Below are 20575 nucleotides of genomic sequence, written 5' to 3' on the forward strand. Positions count from 1 at the left end.
AAAATTATTCTGAATCAGCTTGTATTCAGGATTATTTCTGTTTATATGTAAAGAAAGCCGCTCTTAAAGGCTGATCTGAAATTATCTTGAAAAACAATGAAAATGAAATTCACAACCTTACTAAGTATAAGGAGTAAGTGACTGAGAAAGTTCTTACCCAGCAAATTAATAATCCCTTCATTATATGCTGCAAAAAGTCTAATGGCATCTTTGAAAAGGAGCATGAAGGCTGCATTAATTACACCATTTGTGAGTTCATTGCTGTTGACCTGTTAAAAAAAAAGGAGAGGAGAAGGGAGAAGGAGAGAGAGGGAGAAAGAGGGAAGTTAAGCAAACTGAGGGGAAAAAAAACATCCAAACTATCTTCTACTTCATATTGCGGATACAGATTTCTTCCTTTGACATTGCATATAAACTCATTCAGGTAGTCCTTGATTTACAACAGTTCAGTCAGTGACCATTTGAAGTTACAATAGCACTGAATAAAAGTGACACGACCCTTTTCACACTTAGTGACTGTTGCAACTTCCTCATGGTCATGTGATTTACATTCGGATACTTGACCATGGTATGTATTCATGACGGTTGCAATGTCCCGGGGTCATATAATAATAGCACTTAGACTTAAGTATCGCTTCGCAGTGCTTTACAACCCTCTCTAAGCGGTTTACAGAGTCAGCATATCGCCCCCAACAATCTGTGTTTTACCGACTTCGAAAGGATGGAAGGCTGAGTCAACCTTGAGCCGGTCAGAATCGAACGTCCTGGCAATGGGCAGAATTTGCCTGCAATACTGCATTCTAACCCCTGCACTACCACTGCTCATACGATCCCCTTTTGCAACCTTCTGACAAGCAAAGTTAACGGGGAAGCCAGATTCACTTAACAACTGTGCTAACAACCAAAGTGATTCACTTAACAAATGTAGCACAAAAAAAGTCATAAAGTGGGGCAAAACTCACTTAACAAATTACTCACTTAGCAAGATAAATTGTTAACAGAGCTCCATGCGCCTTCAGCATTTAGTCATCCTGGCTAGATGACCACAGAGATGTCTTTGAACAGTGCTGGCTCTTCGGTTTTGAAACTAAGATGAGCACCGCCCCCTAGAGTTAGGGACGACTAGCACATATGTGCAAGGGGAACCTTTACCTTACTGATGAAAATAAAACGGCAAACTTACATTCCTACTTGTAGCCCTTCCCAAACTTTGCAATTCAACAAAAATCACATTAAAATATCCTTTCATAAATATTATCCCACATTGGGAAACTGATTTGCAGTTATTCATCCAGAGTAATGCAACTATGTACAATGTATGGAGAAAGAGAGAGGGGGGGAAAAAGTCTATCCCTTTCTCATAAATGTGTGTGGTTCTGTCAACATTCTACTGTAGTAATGGAGTGTGTGGGGACCTTGGGCTAGAGCCATTTTGGTCTAATGGTTAAGGCACGAGGATAACAAATGGGAGATTGTGAGTTTACGGCCAGCCTTAGTCATGAAAGCCAGTAGAGTGACTTTAGATCAGTCATCCTCTCTCAGCCCAACTTATCTAACGGGGTGGTTATTGTGGGGAAATAAGAGGAGGAAGTTGTTGCGTATGTTTGCTGCCATGGCTTGTTTGTAAAAATAATAAAGGCGAGATACAAACAAATCTGAGAGAAAGAGATGTTGCCTTGGAATCAATCAGACAAGAGAAGGGGAAGCTGCCAAAGACTTAATGCTTAGAGGAAGAAACTGAGGAAGGACCCACCCTAATTGATCAGGCGGTTTAAAAGTTGGTGGCAGGAAGTTCGTACTTTCAGACTTGCAAGATTCTGTTTGATGAAGTCTTACAATAAAGTAGATTTAGCCCATCTGGTTGTGTTTTCTGTATCGTTTAGCCAGGCGAATTGACTGCTATCTAACACCAACTAACGAGGGCATTTCTTCTGGGTTAGAGGTTAGAAATGACTATTTTGCCAAGAGAAAATTGAAGTGAGTTTCATTCCCCAATTTCAAATCTGGTTCTAATGAACAAAAGGCAGGCATAGCAGCTAACTGCTAAAGGGCCTACAATGTTTCCAGAGCGGTGTTCAACTTGTCAACTTTAACATAAGTGGACTTCAACCCCTAGAATTCTGGAAGTTGAAGTTCACGCAACTTAAAAGTTGTCATGCTTGAAAAACACGGGCCCAGAGCAATCACATTCCCCAGCTTTGATTGCTTTCATCTGTACGATTAACAGAAGAACTCAGTGGGACAAAGTCTGGTCTTGCTACATTGGCCTACTAACAGTTCTGGATTTCTACTTCATTTTAGGTATGAAGGAACTGTAAGAATGATCCACACCTTACATTTTGAACTTCAAACCAGGGTATGAATTCTAAACAGTGGTAACACAAACCACGTTTGAGTACATTTCAACCCAGCTATTAGTTCTGAACTACTGTCGATGCAAAATCTATTTTCTCTAACACAACAGTGTATTTTAAATACTTCACGAATATATTTAGCTATATACATATTTTTATGTCATGAAATATGTACGTTCTATGATAGATTGATGGATGGATGGATGGATGGATGGATGGGATGGGATGGGATAAGATAGGATATATATATATAGGAAGAACAAGTGAAAGAATATAAAAGACAATACGCTACTTGTAGGCAAACATAGGTTTTTACTACCTTATGCAAATTTAACAAGGTGTTTAGATGTCATTAATGAGACATAAATTAAATCAAGATTAATTCAGTAAACTGAAACCAATGCCACAAGATTAATTCTGATCATGTAAAAGCTCCTCTCTAATATTCCTTTATGAGTAGCTAAAATGACTTACATTGAAATCAAGCAGTGCATCCATTTGGTTTTGTATAATTGGTACAGTTTTTACCAGTTTTTCAGTATTCATTGTCCTCATGACTCCATCAGCTCTATTAAACAAAAGAAAACTTGTTAAGATAAGTAAATGGATTTGGTATAATACCTGCCACAGATGTTTCCAGAGGTTTAAGACTGCTATGTTTTTTTTCCACTTCCTTTTTCTCAGGTATGCACATCAAAGTAATGATTTGGACTGGGAGTAATTCCTGAACTACCCTTTTATCCCCATTAAAACTATTTAGTTATGTAGTTTGGAATTTCTAAAATACACAAACTGGGAGCTAGTTTGGGGTTTTAAGAACCAGATAGGCTAGTAGATTTTCAAGAATTATCCCCCACATTCTTCAACTTCCATCCAATTAGAAGTTCTGGCTGTTAGTCTGCAATAGTCTAAAGTTTGCACATGCATGTTGCCTGATGCCACTTATTTTCAGATCAATTGTGCCAACTACCTGGATCAGTACATAATGAACCTAATCATCAACGGTGGTTTTTTTTTTACTTTCTCTGAAACAAGTGTTTACTTTCCTTGAAGCAATCACAAGAAAAATGAAAGTGCTTGACAACTGAGTCACTGGTTAATAGAATACACCACAACTTTAAAAAGAAAGTCTCTGTATTCATTCTATATTGATTTGTTGTGTATGTGCATTTAAAAAATAAATTTATCCACAGAGCAAAAGCAATAGTTTTTAAGCTAAAGTGAAACAAAGAAAAAAATAGAAAGCTGAAAAAAGAAAGAGACAAAAAAAAAAGAAATAATAATAATTAAGTGGCTTCTAATCTTAACAACAATAATATGTACATTTTTATTTTTTCTTTAATCTCTTTGGCTCCATATAAGTTACTGTCTTTCCATAATCTATCCGATTAATCAGAAAATTCATAAATCATAAATTCCATGTTTTTCAGCAAAAAATTCAGAAAGATTTCCAGTCGCTACTAAATGTAGTACAGGAAGTCTTCAACTTACAGCCACAACTGAGCTCAAAATTTCTGTTGCTAATTGAGACATTTTAAAAATGAATTTTGCCCTTCTTTATGACCTTTCTTGCCAGAGATGCTAAGTGAATCACTGTAGTAGTTAAGTTAATAACATGAATGTGAAGTGTATTTGGCTTCCCCATTGACTATGCTTATAAGAAAGTCATAAAGCCACTTACCGTATTTTTCGGAGTATAAGACACACCCAGGTTTTGAAGAGGCAAATTTTTTAAAAAAAGTTTTTGCACTCTGCAAACCTCCCCAAAACAGCCCATTTTTCGTGAAAATGACCCCCCCCTTTTTCCAAAAAAGGGCATGAATAACCCTTAGGAGGCTTGTAGAGTGTTCCTGGCGGGGACGCGCCCCCCCCTCAAAAAAACAAGCAAAGATGGCCCATTTTTCGTGAAAAATGGGCTTATAGAGTGTTTCTGGAGGTGGGGGGGGGAGGCAAAATTGAGCAAAAAATAGGCCATTTCCTGCTCATTTCTGCCCTCCCCAGCCCCAGGAGCTCTCTGAAAGCCTCCTACAAACTATGCAAGGCCATTTGGGTGAAGGAGACAGGGTTTCAGGAGGCAAAAAATTCTGTATTCAACATATAATATGCACCCAGATTTTTAGCCTTTTTTTTTTTTGAGGTAAAAAGGTGCGTCTTATAATCTTAAAAATACAGTAATTATTATAATTTTACTTTTTTTCCCCATTACAACAATATGCCCAAAATTCCTGGTCCATTTATTTGTTTGTCTCCATTTCCCATTTTAGCAAGAGTTATACGTTTCATTGTATATTAATTTTAGGAGGCTAATTTTGTTGTTGATTTTCATTGCTTGTATGCTGTTATTGCTTTGTTTTCGAATAGTTGCATATTATCAGGGTGGATTTAGCAGGGGTAATATAACAGTTATCTACAATAGTACTAATGTTTAAATAGTTTAAGCAAATTCTATATGAGTTTCCAGAAAGGATCAGATCCTTGAAGCTTTGAAAATGAATTTTTCTTTGAATTTTTAGATTCTAAATTATTCTGCATGATTAAAGCGGGCGCTGCAAACAAGTGATGGGTTCACCTGTGTGAAATACTTACCCTCTTTTTACTTTTGTAAAGTCAAAAGCTACTTGTCTGTAGGAAACTGCTTTCTCATTCAAATATCTGCTATATCTCCTAATAAATGTGGACATATCATATCCTAAAGGAAGCAAAGAGAAAGCAAGTTATTTCTTATGTGAAACCAGATTAATATTAAAGAGGTGACATTCAAAGGATTGCCCACTAGCAAATTTATGTATTTGAATCAGTTTGTTAATTATCAGCAGCATATATGTTTTGCTATGAATCACGTCAGATATTATGCCTTGGGCTCCCCCACTCCACCCCCATTTTGCTTATTAACGTCAAAGCTGGGAGTGCGAGTAGTGGTTTATTGATCAGCTTGAATAAAACTGCAATATACATAGTCCTCAACTTATAATTGTAATAGACTTGCCCATTACGGTCATAAGTTGTAACACTTGTGAAGTGGGTCACCCATGTAACCAACCCATTTTTTACAAGCACTCAATGCAACTAATGAAGTAAACATATTTGTAAACATGTACATGTGTTCTTCAGGGGGGCAAAAGGGGGGCTTTTAGTTTCTATCATAGTGCAATTTAGCTTTTCTTGTTAGAGTATTTCATTGGACATAAGACTGCGCACATGCGCATGGTGCGTACAGTGCCTGCACGATGTTCCGTGGAACAGCCGGAGCGTCGCAGAGGCACTATTTCATTGGACATAAAACTGCAAAACACTATTAAGAAAAAAGTTAGGGATTATTTGACACAGATCGAAGAATTTACCTTGCAATCCACTTTTGTCCAAGAAATTGCTCAAGTTAAACAATGTGTTTCTGGAAGCCAAGTACTGGGTAAAACGCTGGAAGGAAGAAAATGACTCAGTTATTCAACTGGAACTGTACATGGCTCAATATATTTCACATAGCGAAATGGAGTTTAAAATTCCGAGAATCGAGTATATAAATATAGTCTGTTCACCAGGTTAAAGAAAACCATTGTGAGCCAACAGATTTCTCTGGAAATGAATTATTACGAGAAAAATTACTAGCCTATCATCCCATAAAAAGTGACATTGATTGCAAATCTTGTCAGAGGAACTAAAACCTTATCTGAAAGTTAAAGAGATACGGCTAATTTGCTTTAAAAACTTGGATCGGTTCACCATTGGCCTACTTAGAACAATGCACACAACTGTATGGCAAGGCACTTTAGTCATTTAATCAGTCACGATTTAACCATATGGTTAATGATGCTCATTTGGGATGACTCATATCTAGCCCATTAATTTCTCAGTCTTGTCTAGCCCACAGCTTCCTGTTTCTTTACTGATAAAGTTCTCACTAATGCCAAAGACATGAATTGCACGGTATAAATAAAAGTATTGTAGTATAGAAGTATGAGATGAGGAGCTAGTTTAATACTCCGGATATGTTTGTCAGAATGATATAGCATCATTGTTCTGTAAATACACTGGTCTGCCCCACCCTTTTTGCGAGGACAATTATATACCTGAGACACGTTAGTACAGGCAACATTAAATAGGCAAACCGAAAAGCATTGTTTCTGCTCACAGCGGAGGATTATAATTGGAGTATTGTTCTACTTTTAATTGGGGACAATTGGAAATTGTTTTTAGCTAAAAGGGTTTAAGAAAACATTAATCTTTAGGAGAATGGAAGCCAAAACTCAGGGAAAGGCACAATTCACATTACACTTCAGAAGAGATTCTAAATAGAGATAGTACTCAACATACAATCATAACGGAGCCTGCCCATTAAGATGGTATGCCATGATGACCCTAAAACAGATCAGTAACGTGATCAACTCTATTTTATGACCTTCTTTGTGAAACCATTAAATGAACATGGCAGTCATTATGTGAAACCCAGAGTTTTCTATGGCATGGTTCTGCTAAAAACCAAAAACAGCTGTCAATTTTCAGCAAAACCATCATAAAACACAAGTCATGCGATTATAGGAGGCTGCAAATGTGGCCATGTTGCCAAACATGTAGTAACATGACTGTATGGGGTGTGTGTGACATGACCATTGCAACTTCAGGACCAAGTTATAATTCCCTTTTTTCAGGTAGGTTATAATGATAACCAGTCACCAAGCAAACATTCGTAAATCGAGGACTATCTATAGTAGCATTAAGAAATTTCAGAACACACACACACAGGGACATGGTGGCTCAGTGGCTAAGACGCTGAGCTTGCCGATCAGAAAGGTTGGCAGTTCGGTGGTTTGAATCCCTAGCGCCACATAACAGAGTGAGCTCCCGATACTCGTTACTTCTTCCAACCTAGCAGCTTGAAAGCATGTATAAATGCTAATAGAAAAATAGGAACCACTTTGGTGGGAAGGTAAGTGTTCCATGACCCTTCGGCATTTAATCATGCCAGCCACATGACCATGGAGATTTCTTCGGACAGTGCTGGCTCTTCATTTTTGAAATGGAGATGAGCACTGCCCCCTAGAGTCAGGAACGACTAGCACATATGTGCGAGGGGAACCTTTACATTTACACACACACACACACACGTATATTTACAGCATATGAACTAAATATAAAAACTGAATGGAAGTAGGAATTAACCTAAAGCACCCATGATAAAGTTTTACCAGTTTGGCTTTCAAAATTAGGGTATATTTAAATATCTCCTTTAGAGATAAAGAGACAAGGGACCTCTTACCAAGAACCACAGTTGCATGTTGTACATGGACACAAATATACAGCCTGCAGAAATACTTCAAGCCAAGGAGTGTAACACACATCTTTTTCTCAGATGAATTTGTATAGAATTCCCCACCCCCGGAACCCTGTTCCCTCTTTTGTTTATCATACAATAACTAACAAGTATCATTTAAAATACAATGTCCTTCAGACTGCGTTTTGTTTTGAAACTAGCAGACTTAGCACTTTTAAGCTGAGGTGCAAATACACTTGTGACACCAAAATACACCAGTCTTCCTTTGTATGTAAATTGGATTGTGAGATATATTCTGGTATTTTGCTCTTCAACATGTATTTGCTAGTCCTTTATCTTTTTATTCTTTTTAACTATCTTTTTCCCCTCCCTGATCAAAAAGAAAGCCACCAGGGAGAGAGAGAAAAAAGGACCCATATGTATTTCCAAAACAATATTCCCCAGCCTAGCAACCGGCCACAATTGCTGGTAATTATAGGAAAGGGGGATCTAACATGTTTCACAGGCATTAATTAGAGTTATAAGAGAAGCAGGTGTTACCTCATTTCCATGAACAATGAGATGGTGAGTTGTGATGAGAGATTTGAAGACTACTACCCAGCTACTGTTAGTTGTCCTTTCAAATAGGCTGTCTGCCAACTGTGGGATGTTTACGTTCATGTCATTCGTACACAGTATTAAATCTGAAAAAGAAGGAAAATGCATATTGATATTTCAAGCCAAACAAGCTGCATTCCATTAGGAAAAGCTTCTTATTCCCCCAGGGTCCCATGAGCCACTGAAAGAAGAGCACATCTGGATTTAAACCGTGCCTCTTCCATAGAATACATTCTAGATCCCACGCCAAAGAATTCCTCTACAGGTAGACCTCGACTTACGGACCAACAATAGAACCCAACTTTTCTGTGGCGAAGTGTGTTAAGTGAATTTTACTCCATTTACAACTTTTCTGGCCACAGTTGTTAAGTGAATCACCGCAGTTATTAAATTAATAACACGGTTGTTAAGCGAATCTGGTTTCTCCCATTGACTTTGCTTGTCAGAAGGTGGCAAAAGGGACTCACATGACTGTGGGACACTGCAACCGTCATAAATGCGAGTTAATGTATTTTTCGGAGTATAAAACGCCCCAAGATTTTGAAGAGGCAAATTAAAAAAAGAAGTTTTTGCCCTCTGCAGACCACCCTAAAATAGCTTGTTTTTTTTGTGAAAATGGGCCTGTTTTCGTAAAAAAAGGGGCAGCATAGCCTTTAGGAGGCTTATAGAGTGCTCCTGGGGGCGGGGGGGGGGGGGCACAAACAAGCAAAAAATGGCTCATTTTTCTCTCATTTTTGCCCTTCCCAGCCCCCAGGAGCACTCTATAAGCCTCCTAAAGGCTATGCATGGCCATTTTTTTCAAAGGAGGCATGGTTTCAGTAAGCCAAAAATGCTGTCTTCAGTATATAAGACGCACCCAGATTTTCACCCTCTTTTTTGACAGAAAAAGGTGTGTGTTATACTCTGAAAAATATGATAATTGTCAAGCACCCGAATGTAAATCATGTGACCATGGGGGATGCTGCAGAGGTCACAAGTGTGAAAAATGATCATAAGCCACTTTTTTCAGTGCTGCTGTAACTTCAAAAAGTCACTAAATGAACGGCTGTAAATTGAGCTCTGCCTGCAATAGTAGGAAAACAAAAATTAAGTAAAATCATGTACTACTCTTAATTTTTACTGCTAAATTAAACTACTGATGAAATTCACAGGGAGAAAATAGGTTTCAAACAGGAAGCTCAACATTATCTTCATTATGTGAAGATCATTATCTTCACATAATTTCTCAACACCTTCCTAAAAGACTATTTTGAATTTATATCACCAAAAGACAGCTTTTTAGACATCTTAACATCTATTATGATAACATCTATCATGCTACTGCTTGTAAAAGTGAATTATTCACTCAGGCATCTGCTTAGAAAAATTTGTGGTTGAAAACAGAGAATTACATTTACAAGAAGGTAGAAGAAGAATTAAGAGTTTTTGATCCATTGTGGAACTATCTTCCTTTGGCTAACTGTAGGTCTAAGGAGGCAATCACCTTTTAGTGCCTTGTTAGCAACTTATAGTTAGAAAAACAGGTTTCTGGCCCTCTGTCAGCACTTAATTTTTAATTTAAATATCTGCCATTCTGGTTCCATATAGCTCCCACGCAAGGCCAGAAAAAGGGCCTTGGTATTTACCTGATACGCCTCTTCTCATAGTGGGGGAGGAATATCCAGGATGGGTTGACCTTATCCTCTCGTTGATTAGACTGAGTCAGATAAACTCTTGGTATACGTCCCTGATCCACCAGGCACCGCCCAGTTATTGGCGAAACTCTATCCAACCTGTTGTGCCATCCACTCCAGACTTTTGTTAAGGTTTCAAGTTCTTTATTGAATTATAACTTGAACATATTAATGCAACATCCATCATAACACATGTTACATTACCATGACAGGGAGGGTCTGGATACTCCTCCCCCACTATGAGAAGAGGTGTATCAGTTAAGTATCAACACCCTTTCTCCCTAGTGAGGGGAGGAGTATCCAGGATGGGACGTACCAAATCTAACACGTTCCTAGGGAGGGTAACATACTGAGGGCCCATGGCCAAACTACGCCTGGTGGGGTGTGTCCCCTGTCCTGTGAACCACCCGTAATACCCTGCGACCAAACGAAGCCTCGTTGTAGTTCCTCACGAAGGGTGAGGGGGGAAGACCACGTGGCTGCCCTACATATCTCTGTCAATGAGCCCTGTGTTGCCCAGGCCGCAGTGGTGGCCGCACTTCGTGTGGAGTGTGCTGTGATGGGGCTCGGTGAATGTGTGCCCTGGGACTGGTAGGCCGTAGCAATGCAGGTTCTCAACCACCTGCCTATGGTGGTGGAGGTCACCTTCTTGACCAGAGACCCCGGTTGGAATGAGACACAGAGAAGTGTGGGGAGCGGCGGAGCGCTCCGGTGCCGCTGTAGCCTCCGCAGCAGGGCTTGCCTTTGGAAGGCTTGTGCCCTTTGTTTCCTGCTTGCCCGGCAGATTTCTTTTTCTGAGTGATACTTGTCTCACTGGGCAGCATGCCGCCCCAAGGGGTTTTTTGACAGGCTTTCTTGCCACTCAGGGAGCTGTCCAGCTCGCTTGCGGCTACTGCTCTAGGGAGAAGAATTAATTCTATTTCTTTCTTTAAAATTATTTCCAAATTATCAGAGATCCAGAATGGCAAACCATCCAGTTGAGGGACTGAGTCGATAACTGGGCGGTGCCTGGTGGATCAGGGATGTATACCAAGAGCTTACCTGACTCAGTCCAATCAACGAGAAGATAAGGTCAACCCATCCTGGATACTCCTCCCCTCACTATGGAGAAAGTCATGGCTACCTTAAGGATGTGCAGACAAATGCAGCAAATCACACATTCACACCCACTCCAAAGTGCTTTTTTGCTTCAGACCCTAATACTAATGTTCTCAGTATTAGTAACTTCTAGTTTATGAAATTGCTCGGCATTATCCATGGGTATTGGGCAGTGGTGGGTTCTGGATCCCATTCCAACCATTCCACAGCTGGAACGGGCCCACATGGATGCGCGCATGCGTCTTAGCACCTCCGCGATGCTCCGGCTGTTCCGCAGAGCATCGCGCAGGAACTGTATGCGCCATGCGCATGTGCGCAGAAGCCTTAAAAGACAGGTAAGGAGCTCAGGCGGGCGGGTGGGCCCTCCGGAGCACCATACCGGAACGGAATCCGGTGCTCCGGGCAGGTTCCAGTACGCCGGTACCGGGGCGTACCGCCTGCAACCTACCACTGGTATTGTGGCTCTACTAGAACCTGCCTTCACAAAGTAGACCAGTAGAGAAAAAGCAGCCTTGACAATTAGGAATAACTAAGCTGGTTTATGCCAAGACCATTAGGAAGAATTAAGTTGCCATATAACAAGGTTAGAGACTTACAGCCACCGATCCACTTAAGTGATTGAGCTGGTTAAAAATGTTTAAAAAGCATTACAAACATTTAAGACAGTTTCACTGCCAAATTTAGTTTAATGGTTTTAATGTCAGAGAAAAAAAAGGGAGGGGGGAGGAGGAGAAAGAAGGCAACTTAATAGGAAAAGGAGGAAATATGCATATGCAACTATTTAGAGGAAAACCTTATTATTAATATCTTATTTGGATGAAATTTCTTTATGTGGAGGATTTTTGTTTCCACAAATGAAGTATTGGAAATATATATTGTCCCCACTTCCTGAATGAGACCAAATTGCTTCCTGCCTCTTGATTCTCATGACTAAATGCTAGCTTTCGATATGGTCAACCACACAATTCATTGAAAAGACTGGCTTTGTTCATTTATGGAATTTATATCCTGCCTTTTTTCCAAATATGTTCAAAGACTAACCAAACAATGGAGCTCTATTATTAAACACAATTAGATACATAAACATATTAAAACACAATGAATAAAAAGCATTATATCCAGTATGCCTCAGAACTTTAGCATCCATGTCTGCTTCCAACAAAGACTTGCTTAAAGAAAAACCCTTTAATATGCAATTAGTTTCCAAAGAGTAATTTAAACTGGGCTTTTCAGTTTCCCATCTTCTCTGGTTTAGGCTAGGTCCGTGATGGGGAACTTAATGCATGTGTGCCAGAGGTGGCATGCAGTGCACTCTCTGATGGCATGTGAGCCGTCGCCCCTGTTCAGCTCTGCCGCACATGCGCATGTGCCTCCCATTGGCCAGCTAGTTTTCGGGTCTCTGCCGTGCATGTGTGGGAGACACACAGGGGAGGGGCACACATAGGGAGGCGGGGCACATGTGAGGTGATGGCATGTGCAGGGGTGTGCGGCACATGCAGGGGCTGTCACGCGGGCATGCGTGGGGGGCAGGGAACATGTGTGGGTGGGCACATTGTGTTTTGGGGGTGTGCGCACACGCTTTGAGCACTTGGCTCATCACTGGGCTAGATTATTAAAAAAGTGATTATGAACTACATTTCTAATTTCAATTAAACCAAACTGAAATTCTTTAGCTTGCAATGTAAGAGCTTCCAATAATTCAAAACTAAAATGAACATCTCAAACTCAACCTGCATTTGTTTCTCTGTCAAGGCACCACCCGGACAAAGCAATTCATGGGATTGTTCTTAAGCAACAGTATATGTTGGTTTTTAAGATAGTCTCTAGTTTAGAACTCAAGCTTGCTAAAAAAAAGCATGGCCACGCTTGGGATAAAACCAAGCTGTGGTTATGCTTTCTGCATATAGCAATAGCACTTAGACTTATATGGTACTTTACAGCCCTCTCTAAGTGGTTTACAGAGTCAGCATATTGCCCCCAACAATCTGGGTCCTCATTTTACCCACCTAGGAAGGATGGAAGGCTGAGTTAACCTTGAGCCGGTGAGATTTGAACTGCCAAATTCAAAATGAAATACAGGGAAAGATCATGCTAAATGGTTTGGAACAAGGGTCTTCTGTAAGAAGTTAGAAGATAAAATTAACCTTCCATTGGAATGGATGGAAAATGGACATAGAGTGTGTCAATGTTGCTTTGAATGCAGTAGAAAGGGGCCATGGGGCCATGAAAGAGTGTGGATTTATACTAATGAACAAAAATGAGTGGAATGATGAAATAATTCAAGATATTTCCAAGCTGACCAAAGCACACCCCTCCAGATGCAAAACAGCTGCTTCAAACTCAAAACGAAGCTCTGCGCATTTGAAATAGTACAAATTCAAAATGTTTCTGCACACAGAAACATTCAGCATGAAAGGAATAGTCTGTTCCTTCTTCTTAACCCAACAGAGGGACAACAGAATAATCTAGAACAAGGGAAGGAAACTGAGATGACCCTTTTCACTTATCACTGCCTTTTTCTCTGTGGAACTTCATGACTCCTAATAATCTGCTTACACCTTAAAGTTTATCTGAACATTTAATCATCCGAGGGTAATCATTAAGCCAGGCAACCCGGTACAAGTTTACATTCCAATTGTTCAAAGGGTAGATGCAAAAAGTGGTCAAAACCACACAAATTTCCAACTTTTCCATATGAATTGAATAGATGCTTTATTATTACAGGTAATCCTGACCTTAAAGGAGCCCAGAATTTCCATCATAAGTCATGAGAGAAACATTAAGTTCAGCACCCACATGACCAACTGTATTCATTCATACCCTGCTGTTATTATTTTTAGAAGTAACTCAAGGCAGCAAACACACCTAATACTTCTCCTTCCTCTTAATTTTCCCGTAACGACAGTTCTGTGAGGAAAGATGGGAACAAAGAGAAAATGACTGGCCCAAAGTCACCCATCTGGGGGTGTTTTTTGTGTTTATGGAGCCTCTAGAACGCCTGGTTTTTACCCCAATTTCTTAACTCCTGGTTCACAATCTCTTTGGCTTTGGTTGTTAAGTGAATTCCATAGTTATGAATCAAGATAATGCATCCCTATGATTTTTTTTGCTGACTACAGCTAAAAGGGCCAGTTTCCACTAAAAATAAAATCATAAATTGCATCATATGACCACAGAATGCTGTGACCAGTCTTAAAAGTGAGCCAGTTACCTGAAATGCAGAAGGAACAACGGAACTGGGGTATAAGTATCTTTCTCGGGGAGTCTATTGTAAGTTTATAACAGGTTTTTTTTGTCATATACAGCACGTTTATCTTACTGCACATTTTCTAACACATACTTTTAGCTAGAATTTCAGTAGGGTAAAGGTAAAAGGTTTGCCTCACACATATGTGCTAGTCATTCCAGACTCTAGGTACTCATCTCCGTTTCAAAGCCGAAGAGCCAGCGCTGTCCGAAGATGTCTCCGTGGTCATGTGGCCGGCATGACTAAACGCCGAAGGCACACGGAATGCTGTTACCTTCCCACCAAAGGTGGCTCCTTTTTTTCCAACTTGCATTTTTAACGTGCTTTTGAACTGCTAGGTTGGCAGAAGCTGGGACAAATAACAGGAGCTCACTCAGTTACGCGGCACTAGAGATTCAAACTGCTGAACTTTCTGATCGATAAGCTTAGCATCTTAGCCACTGAGCCACCGCCTCCCTTTAGAATTTCAGAAGATCCTTCTAAGCATATACTTGCCATCAACATTATTATCATGGCTGGATTAAATATTCCTTACTGTGAGGCCATGTGTGCTTCCGAATACTAGTTTCACAAAATGCCTCTCCATTTCTTAAAACCATTTCTGACTGGGCATTAGAAATCAAAATTGTGATTTGGAGGAATGTCAGTCTGATTCAGCAGGGTTTTTTCCCCCCCATGCACTCTTGCTGATAAGCATTAAGACAAAACTAAGTAAATTTTCAGTCTACATGAAACACATACTGATTTTCTACCGTAGTAGTCTGGGTCCACCTGAGGCGAATATAGCAATAAAAATCCAATTTGAACAGGATTCACTAGACTTGTAAATAGGTATCCAGCAGAATGAGTTGGGAGCAAGATGAAATGTACAAAGGTCACACAACATGGGTAACAGCAATTGTCCTGTGAACCGGAATATTTGTGTTGCAACTTTTAAGTCTTGCTTTTTTAATCTAGCAATAAATTACTGTTGTGTTTTAACTGTAATTCTGCAGAAAAGCCTCAAATATTCAATCTTTAATTCCTACTATTCACCAGACAACCAATAAAAGTTGGAAAGTACGTAGTAATGGAAAGTGATATCCTTTTATAAAGGTTTCTAATGTTTTTTTAAAAGGATGTGATACAATACTAAATGGAGATGCGTTAACAAAGAGCACATTGTGCATCAAATGAAAGCAATTACTCATAAAGAAATGTACGGTAGTTAATATTTGAATTACATGAAGTAGTACAAATATTTGCAAGCTGCTCAAGAGTAACAACTCCATAAAGTACAGCAACCATTTTCAAAATAGAAAAATACACGCACAATTGGACTTTATAGCGATGCCACTAGAAATATCATATCCTGGCGGGGGGAGGGTGGGAGGGAAATCAAATAATGCCCCTAAAAAAGGACAGTAACTACTTTTATATTATTGCCAGGATAATGACATTCACATGTCCATTAAGTTATCAGTCAGCTCAACTTAAAGGAAACTTTTAGTTACCATTCTTTTCACTCAAGGGTGTGGGAAGCCCCCCAGCCCCAATGAAATATTTGGGGGGAATATTAAAAGGGGCAGAATGTTAGAGCAGAGGTCTTCAAAATTGGCAACTCTAAGACTTGTGGACTTCAACTCCCAGAATTCTCCAGACAGCATAGCTTGGGGACCCCCTGTGTTAGAGGCTGGTCTTGGAATGGAGATTTTGTATCCATTCAGAAAGACTGGGCCAATCTAGTCATAAGCAAAGAGACTCCAAATAAGCAACACAATTAGGTAAGCTGACAAGATTAGCTCAGACAAACAAAACACCTAGGATTTGCATTTCCCCTTCTGTCTGATGAGCCAGCCATGACCCCTACATGACCCCATAGGAATCTGACAACAGCCATTAAAATATCAAAGGATGCTCTTCTTACACAAGATCTCAATCACAAAACTCCAAAGAATGTACAAAAGCTCACCTATCCCAACCCCATTTGGTCAGCCACCCCAGAAACATGCTGCTGTCACAAGTTTCTGGAAAACCAAATAAATAGAGGCCTTCTTTCCGGCAGCCAGCTTCCATTTTATTACCAGTCTTTTTGCCCACCTTGGATCTGGATCAGATTTTTATTCCAAAAGATAATATGCATTAGTTCAAAATCACTAGATTTGTTGTGCTGTGTGTAAGAATAATTTTTTTCTTTTAAAATAAAATGGCAACAGGCCATGTGATGATCTTTCTACCCTCAAATTATAATATACATTTTCTTGAGATTCCTATTTGTCATTAGGTAGGAAGCAGGAATTATCATTTAAAGCAAAAGTATAATAAAATACAAAAGAAACCAGTCTTAAATATGGATTTGTTTAGTAAATTAGAATTTAAACCACAATGTCATTTTTGCACGAACCAGGGATCTTAGAAGTTCAAAGCATCCTAAAATAAAATTATGAAGTGTAGCTAATTCTGTCTTTGAGACACATAAAAGAAATAATGGCCCTTGGGAAGGCATTTTCCTGTTATTAATATAATACAAAGTTGTGATTTATGTGATTTATCAACTGTGTCACTGTACTCCAATCCCTTCAACAAGACCAGTAGTAAGAAAAATAATCCCCAAACAGAAATGTAAAGGAAAAAAGAAAGGAAACCTAACAGTTTAGTATTTCAGCAGCCTGTTGCAGGTATACAACAATACACATTCCCTATAATGATATGTCACCAGATATAAGCTCAGGTTAAATTTTATAGATGAGAAAAACATTTTCACAAGTGAAGTATTAAGAGAAAATACATGTTTGGAAATCAAAAGTTCTAAAAGCACCAGAAGCTTAAGATGGCAAAGCATGCAGCTGATCAAAGTTACATTTTCTTCCTGTTATTAAAAAGGAGGGGATAAAGAAAGGCCTTAGTTGTAATTATAACCTTTCTGCTAATTATCATCCTGCATATTCTCAGCAGGCATGTTAAACAGTCTTCACTGTATCGAGCACAAGATCTGATGTTTGCTTTTATATATTACTTATTGCTAAAAATTTCTAAACAGTCCAAGTCTTAAACAGACTGTAGGTGGGACCTAGACAATAAGGTCAATACAGAAATGTAGGTAGTCCCCAATTTACAACCATTCATTCAGTGGCCGTTCAGGTGGTAGTCATGCAATCAAAATTCAGATGCTCAGCCACTGGCATATATTAATGATGGCTGCAGTGTCCTGGGGTCACATGATTACATTTTGCAACCTTCTGACAAACAAAGTCAATGGGGAAGCTGATTCACTTACATGAATATTGTAACAGATCTACATATCTGGCATCAATCATTTCCATCCATCAAGAACCAAAGGCCTTCTAAAACAAAGCTGCTTTTGCTAATTATTGCAAAGCCAAACCTGGAAGCCTTGATGGGGGGCGGGGGGCAAAGCTATTCCTATTCCTAAGAATGCTGCTGCCTCTGATCTCCTTCAATTTACTTCGTAGTTTGATTTCTTGCTTTAAATATGTATGTGCCCAAGGGGCAGAGCCTCATGGAGGAGGGGCATGCAATGCCCCTCTAAGTGCACAATGGGCACTGTACCATACCAGGATCCGCCAAGCCTGGATTCAAATTCCCATCACTGCAATGAAACCCAGCTGTAACTGAAAGCAACAGGAGGATATTATAAGAGCCTCACGGAGAACCAGTGGGCTTTAAAAGAACTAAGCGTGTACTTTACTCGTTCCACTGGACTTTTCAGACAGTTTGATGTACTGCAGCAAAATTGCAAAGCGGCTTAAAGAATGCATTTATTACAGCATGAACTTTCTTAAATGCAAGCATTCAGCAGATGGGGATCAGTGGGAAGGGGAATGCTCAATTATGAATTTACAGGGAAATAAAATATGGACAGCATAGAGCAGGGGTGTCAAACTCAAGGCCCTGGGGCTGGATCCAGCCTGCGAGGTACTTAGATTTGACCTGTGGGGCTGCCCTGGAAACAGTGAAGGATTGGCCTGTAGTGCTTCTGTCAGCAAAAATGGAGCTCAGGAGCCGGTTTTACCTGGCAGAGCACTCAGGCCACCACAGGCGCCCCCGACACGAGTGACATTGAGCTAGCCACGCCCCCATGTCCCCCCCAAGGTGAAACACAACCCTGATGCAGCCCTCAATGAAATTGAGTTTGACATCCCTGGCATAGAGGATTGTGACTCTGTTGACTTCAGCCATTCAGAAAGCAATTATCTCTAGTTTACTACTGCGGGTGGAAATCTTGTGGTCTTCATCTGGCCAAAAATCTTATTTAGAAGCATGTCCCAACTGACTTAAGGTTGCTCATCTCTACTGCAGATGCTCTGAATGCATTAAAGCAAGAACCACATCCCTAATCTCTTTCGCTAAGTGGCCAGTTGCCAACCTTGATTTGTTTACTGCACTTACTTTTCCCAGGTACACCCACCATCTCTGAATGTAAGGGACTCTATTTACCTATTGTAATTAATTCACTGATAAGAGTTGTGATCCATAAATCCAAGGCAACCCAAATGCCTCTATTAAAAACTTTCCCTTTTCAGTGATAATATACTATACCATGTTTTCCAAGGTTTCTTGTATAGGTTCATCCAAAGCAGGCAATAACCTACTCTACACTATTTCATATGCCAACACAAGCAGTTATGGGCAAGTCTCATTGTGCCCATGTAACACACCTCCAGTCTGCAAGTTGCACGGTTAGCAATAAGTTCCCTGACGTAATTCAAGAAACTGATTTACTGGTTGTCATCCATAAAGCCCTCATGGCATAGGGTCCAGTCATCCAAGAAATTGTCAAGGGTTAAATACTACCTCATTACTGAAATAACTCAAATGTCATATAAACTGAAGTGAAGGCTCACAAGTCTGTTTTTGGTCTTCAGATAGTATCCAATATCATAAAATAAACACATTAACTGTACAATTTTATTGACATAAATTGTAATGGGACTATAATGCTTCCTAGGATTAACTACAGAGATCAACTTAAAACTATGAAGCTCTGAAACTAAGAGAAAGTTAAGCTGCAACAGCAATATATCTTATAGGCTACTGTTTGAGATCTCCTGACATTTCCACTTCAGATTCATGTCCTTATCTGGAAAAATCTAATTTTGTTTTTGTCTTTTTTTTAAAAAAAATTCCATTTGTTCTTTAAATATCCTGTGGAGCCAAGGGTCAACGATAGAAGAATATTAGCCAAGCTCTCATTCAAGAGCTTTAATACAACTGAAAAGAATGTGATAAATGACCCTCTCACTGATGCAATATCCTGTATTAAGTTCGTATGTTATTTTTACAGGAATAGCTTAATAAATCACCACTGAAAAATATGAACTTAACAAACTCACCATTTCATGTTTTCTATAGTATTATGCACAATTATGTAGAAGTCCTAGTGAATGACACTTTTTTGCACTCAACAGTCTTATAAGAAAAGTTGTGAAACCATATTTGCAGTGACCGCTTCTCCTGATTATCATATACTCATGTTTCCATCTTCTCTAGCAGGGAATCTAAATACAATTTTGAAAGGGAATGAGGCAATGGTTCAGTTGCCTGCAGTTAGTTCTCACGTAATCTTTCCCATTGTGAACTGCTTACTAGAAAGCACACGATTGAATAGTTTATTATAATAAAGTATTGAAGTAAGAATGTTAAAGAACTGGTTTTAACTAGTTTTACACTTTTTCATTTTATATGGAAATATCAAAAAGTACTTTTGAAATTGGAGATAATCAACATGTTCTGAGCCTTCTCTCAAGAGATAACCAGCATCTCATCAGTAATCCCAATTTGCATTAAACATAAAAGCTGTAGACATAATTATTGGAAAACCCACTGTAGTCAGCAATCCATGTGCCTGAGAAATGAATTTTCAGACAGACTCAAATGTGTGTCATCTGAGCTGAGCTTTCGGAAACTTTTATCACAGACTGAATATACATGTAAAAAAACCTAGCAAACTATCAAGTTGTTTACCTCAACCTACTGTCCAAAAACAGGATATAAATTCTGAGAAATAATAGGTAACCACCTCTTTAAAGAGAGTATTCATGGGTATCAATTCAGCTCACTGAAAATTAAGTCTCTTCTGCTAGTGTGGACATATTTCAAAGTTAATTATAGGTAACCGGAATAGTACCAGAGACTATATTTTTATAGTCTATATTTTTTTATGAAACAAGCAGGTTTTCTTTAAATGGCTGCTATGTAACATGTCAACTCAAACCCACATATTTCCCTCCCTTATTAGTTTTGAAGCACAATCCTAGAATTTTATTTTCTTGAGGATCACTGAAATATTAACTATCTGGAACAATATTTGGCAAATAAAGCTGCAAGCCATAAGTAT

At 39.3% G+C, this 20575-nt stretch overlaps 1 protein-coding gene across 14 annotated transcripts in view; it reads right to left on the bottom strand.

Annotated features, from left to right (window-relative positions):
• The window catches only part of PICALM (phosphatidylinositol binding clathrin assembly protein), a 72983-nt gene that overhangs the window by 40848 nt on the left and 11560 nt on the right, over nt 1-20575 (bottom strand). For all 14 annotated transcript variants that reach the window (XM_087721048.1, XM_087721054.1, XM_087721047.1 and 11 more), the window contains exons 2-6: nt 8164-8306; nt 5696-5771; nt 4941-5043; nt 2829-2922; nt 158-269 (exon numbers count right to left, since the gene is read on the bottom strand). In XM_087721048.1, coding sequence (XP_087577174.1) covers nt 158-269; nt 2829-2922; nt 4941-5043; nt 5696-5771; nt 8164-8306 — 528 coding nt within the window. The remainder of the gene's footprint in view (nt 1-157; nt 270-2828; nt 2923-4940; nt 5044-5695; nt 5772-8163; nt 8307-20575) is intronic.

Source organism: Thamnophis sirtalis, unplaced genomic scaffold (assembly GCF_051295495.1).
Source record: "Thamnophis sirtalis isolate CommonGarterSnake01/CBP01778 unplaced genomic scaffold, rThaSir2_p1.2 scaffold_8, whole genome shotgun sequence".
NCBI lineage: Eukaryota > Metazoa > Chordata > Lepidosauria > Squamata > Natricidae > Thamnophis > Thamnophis sirtalis.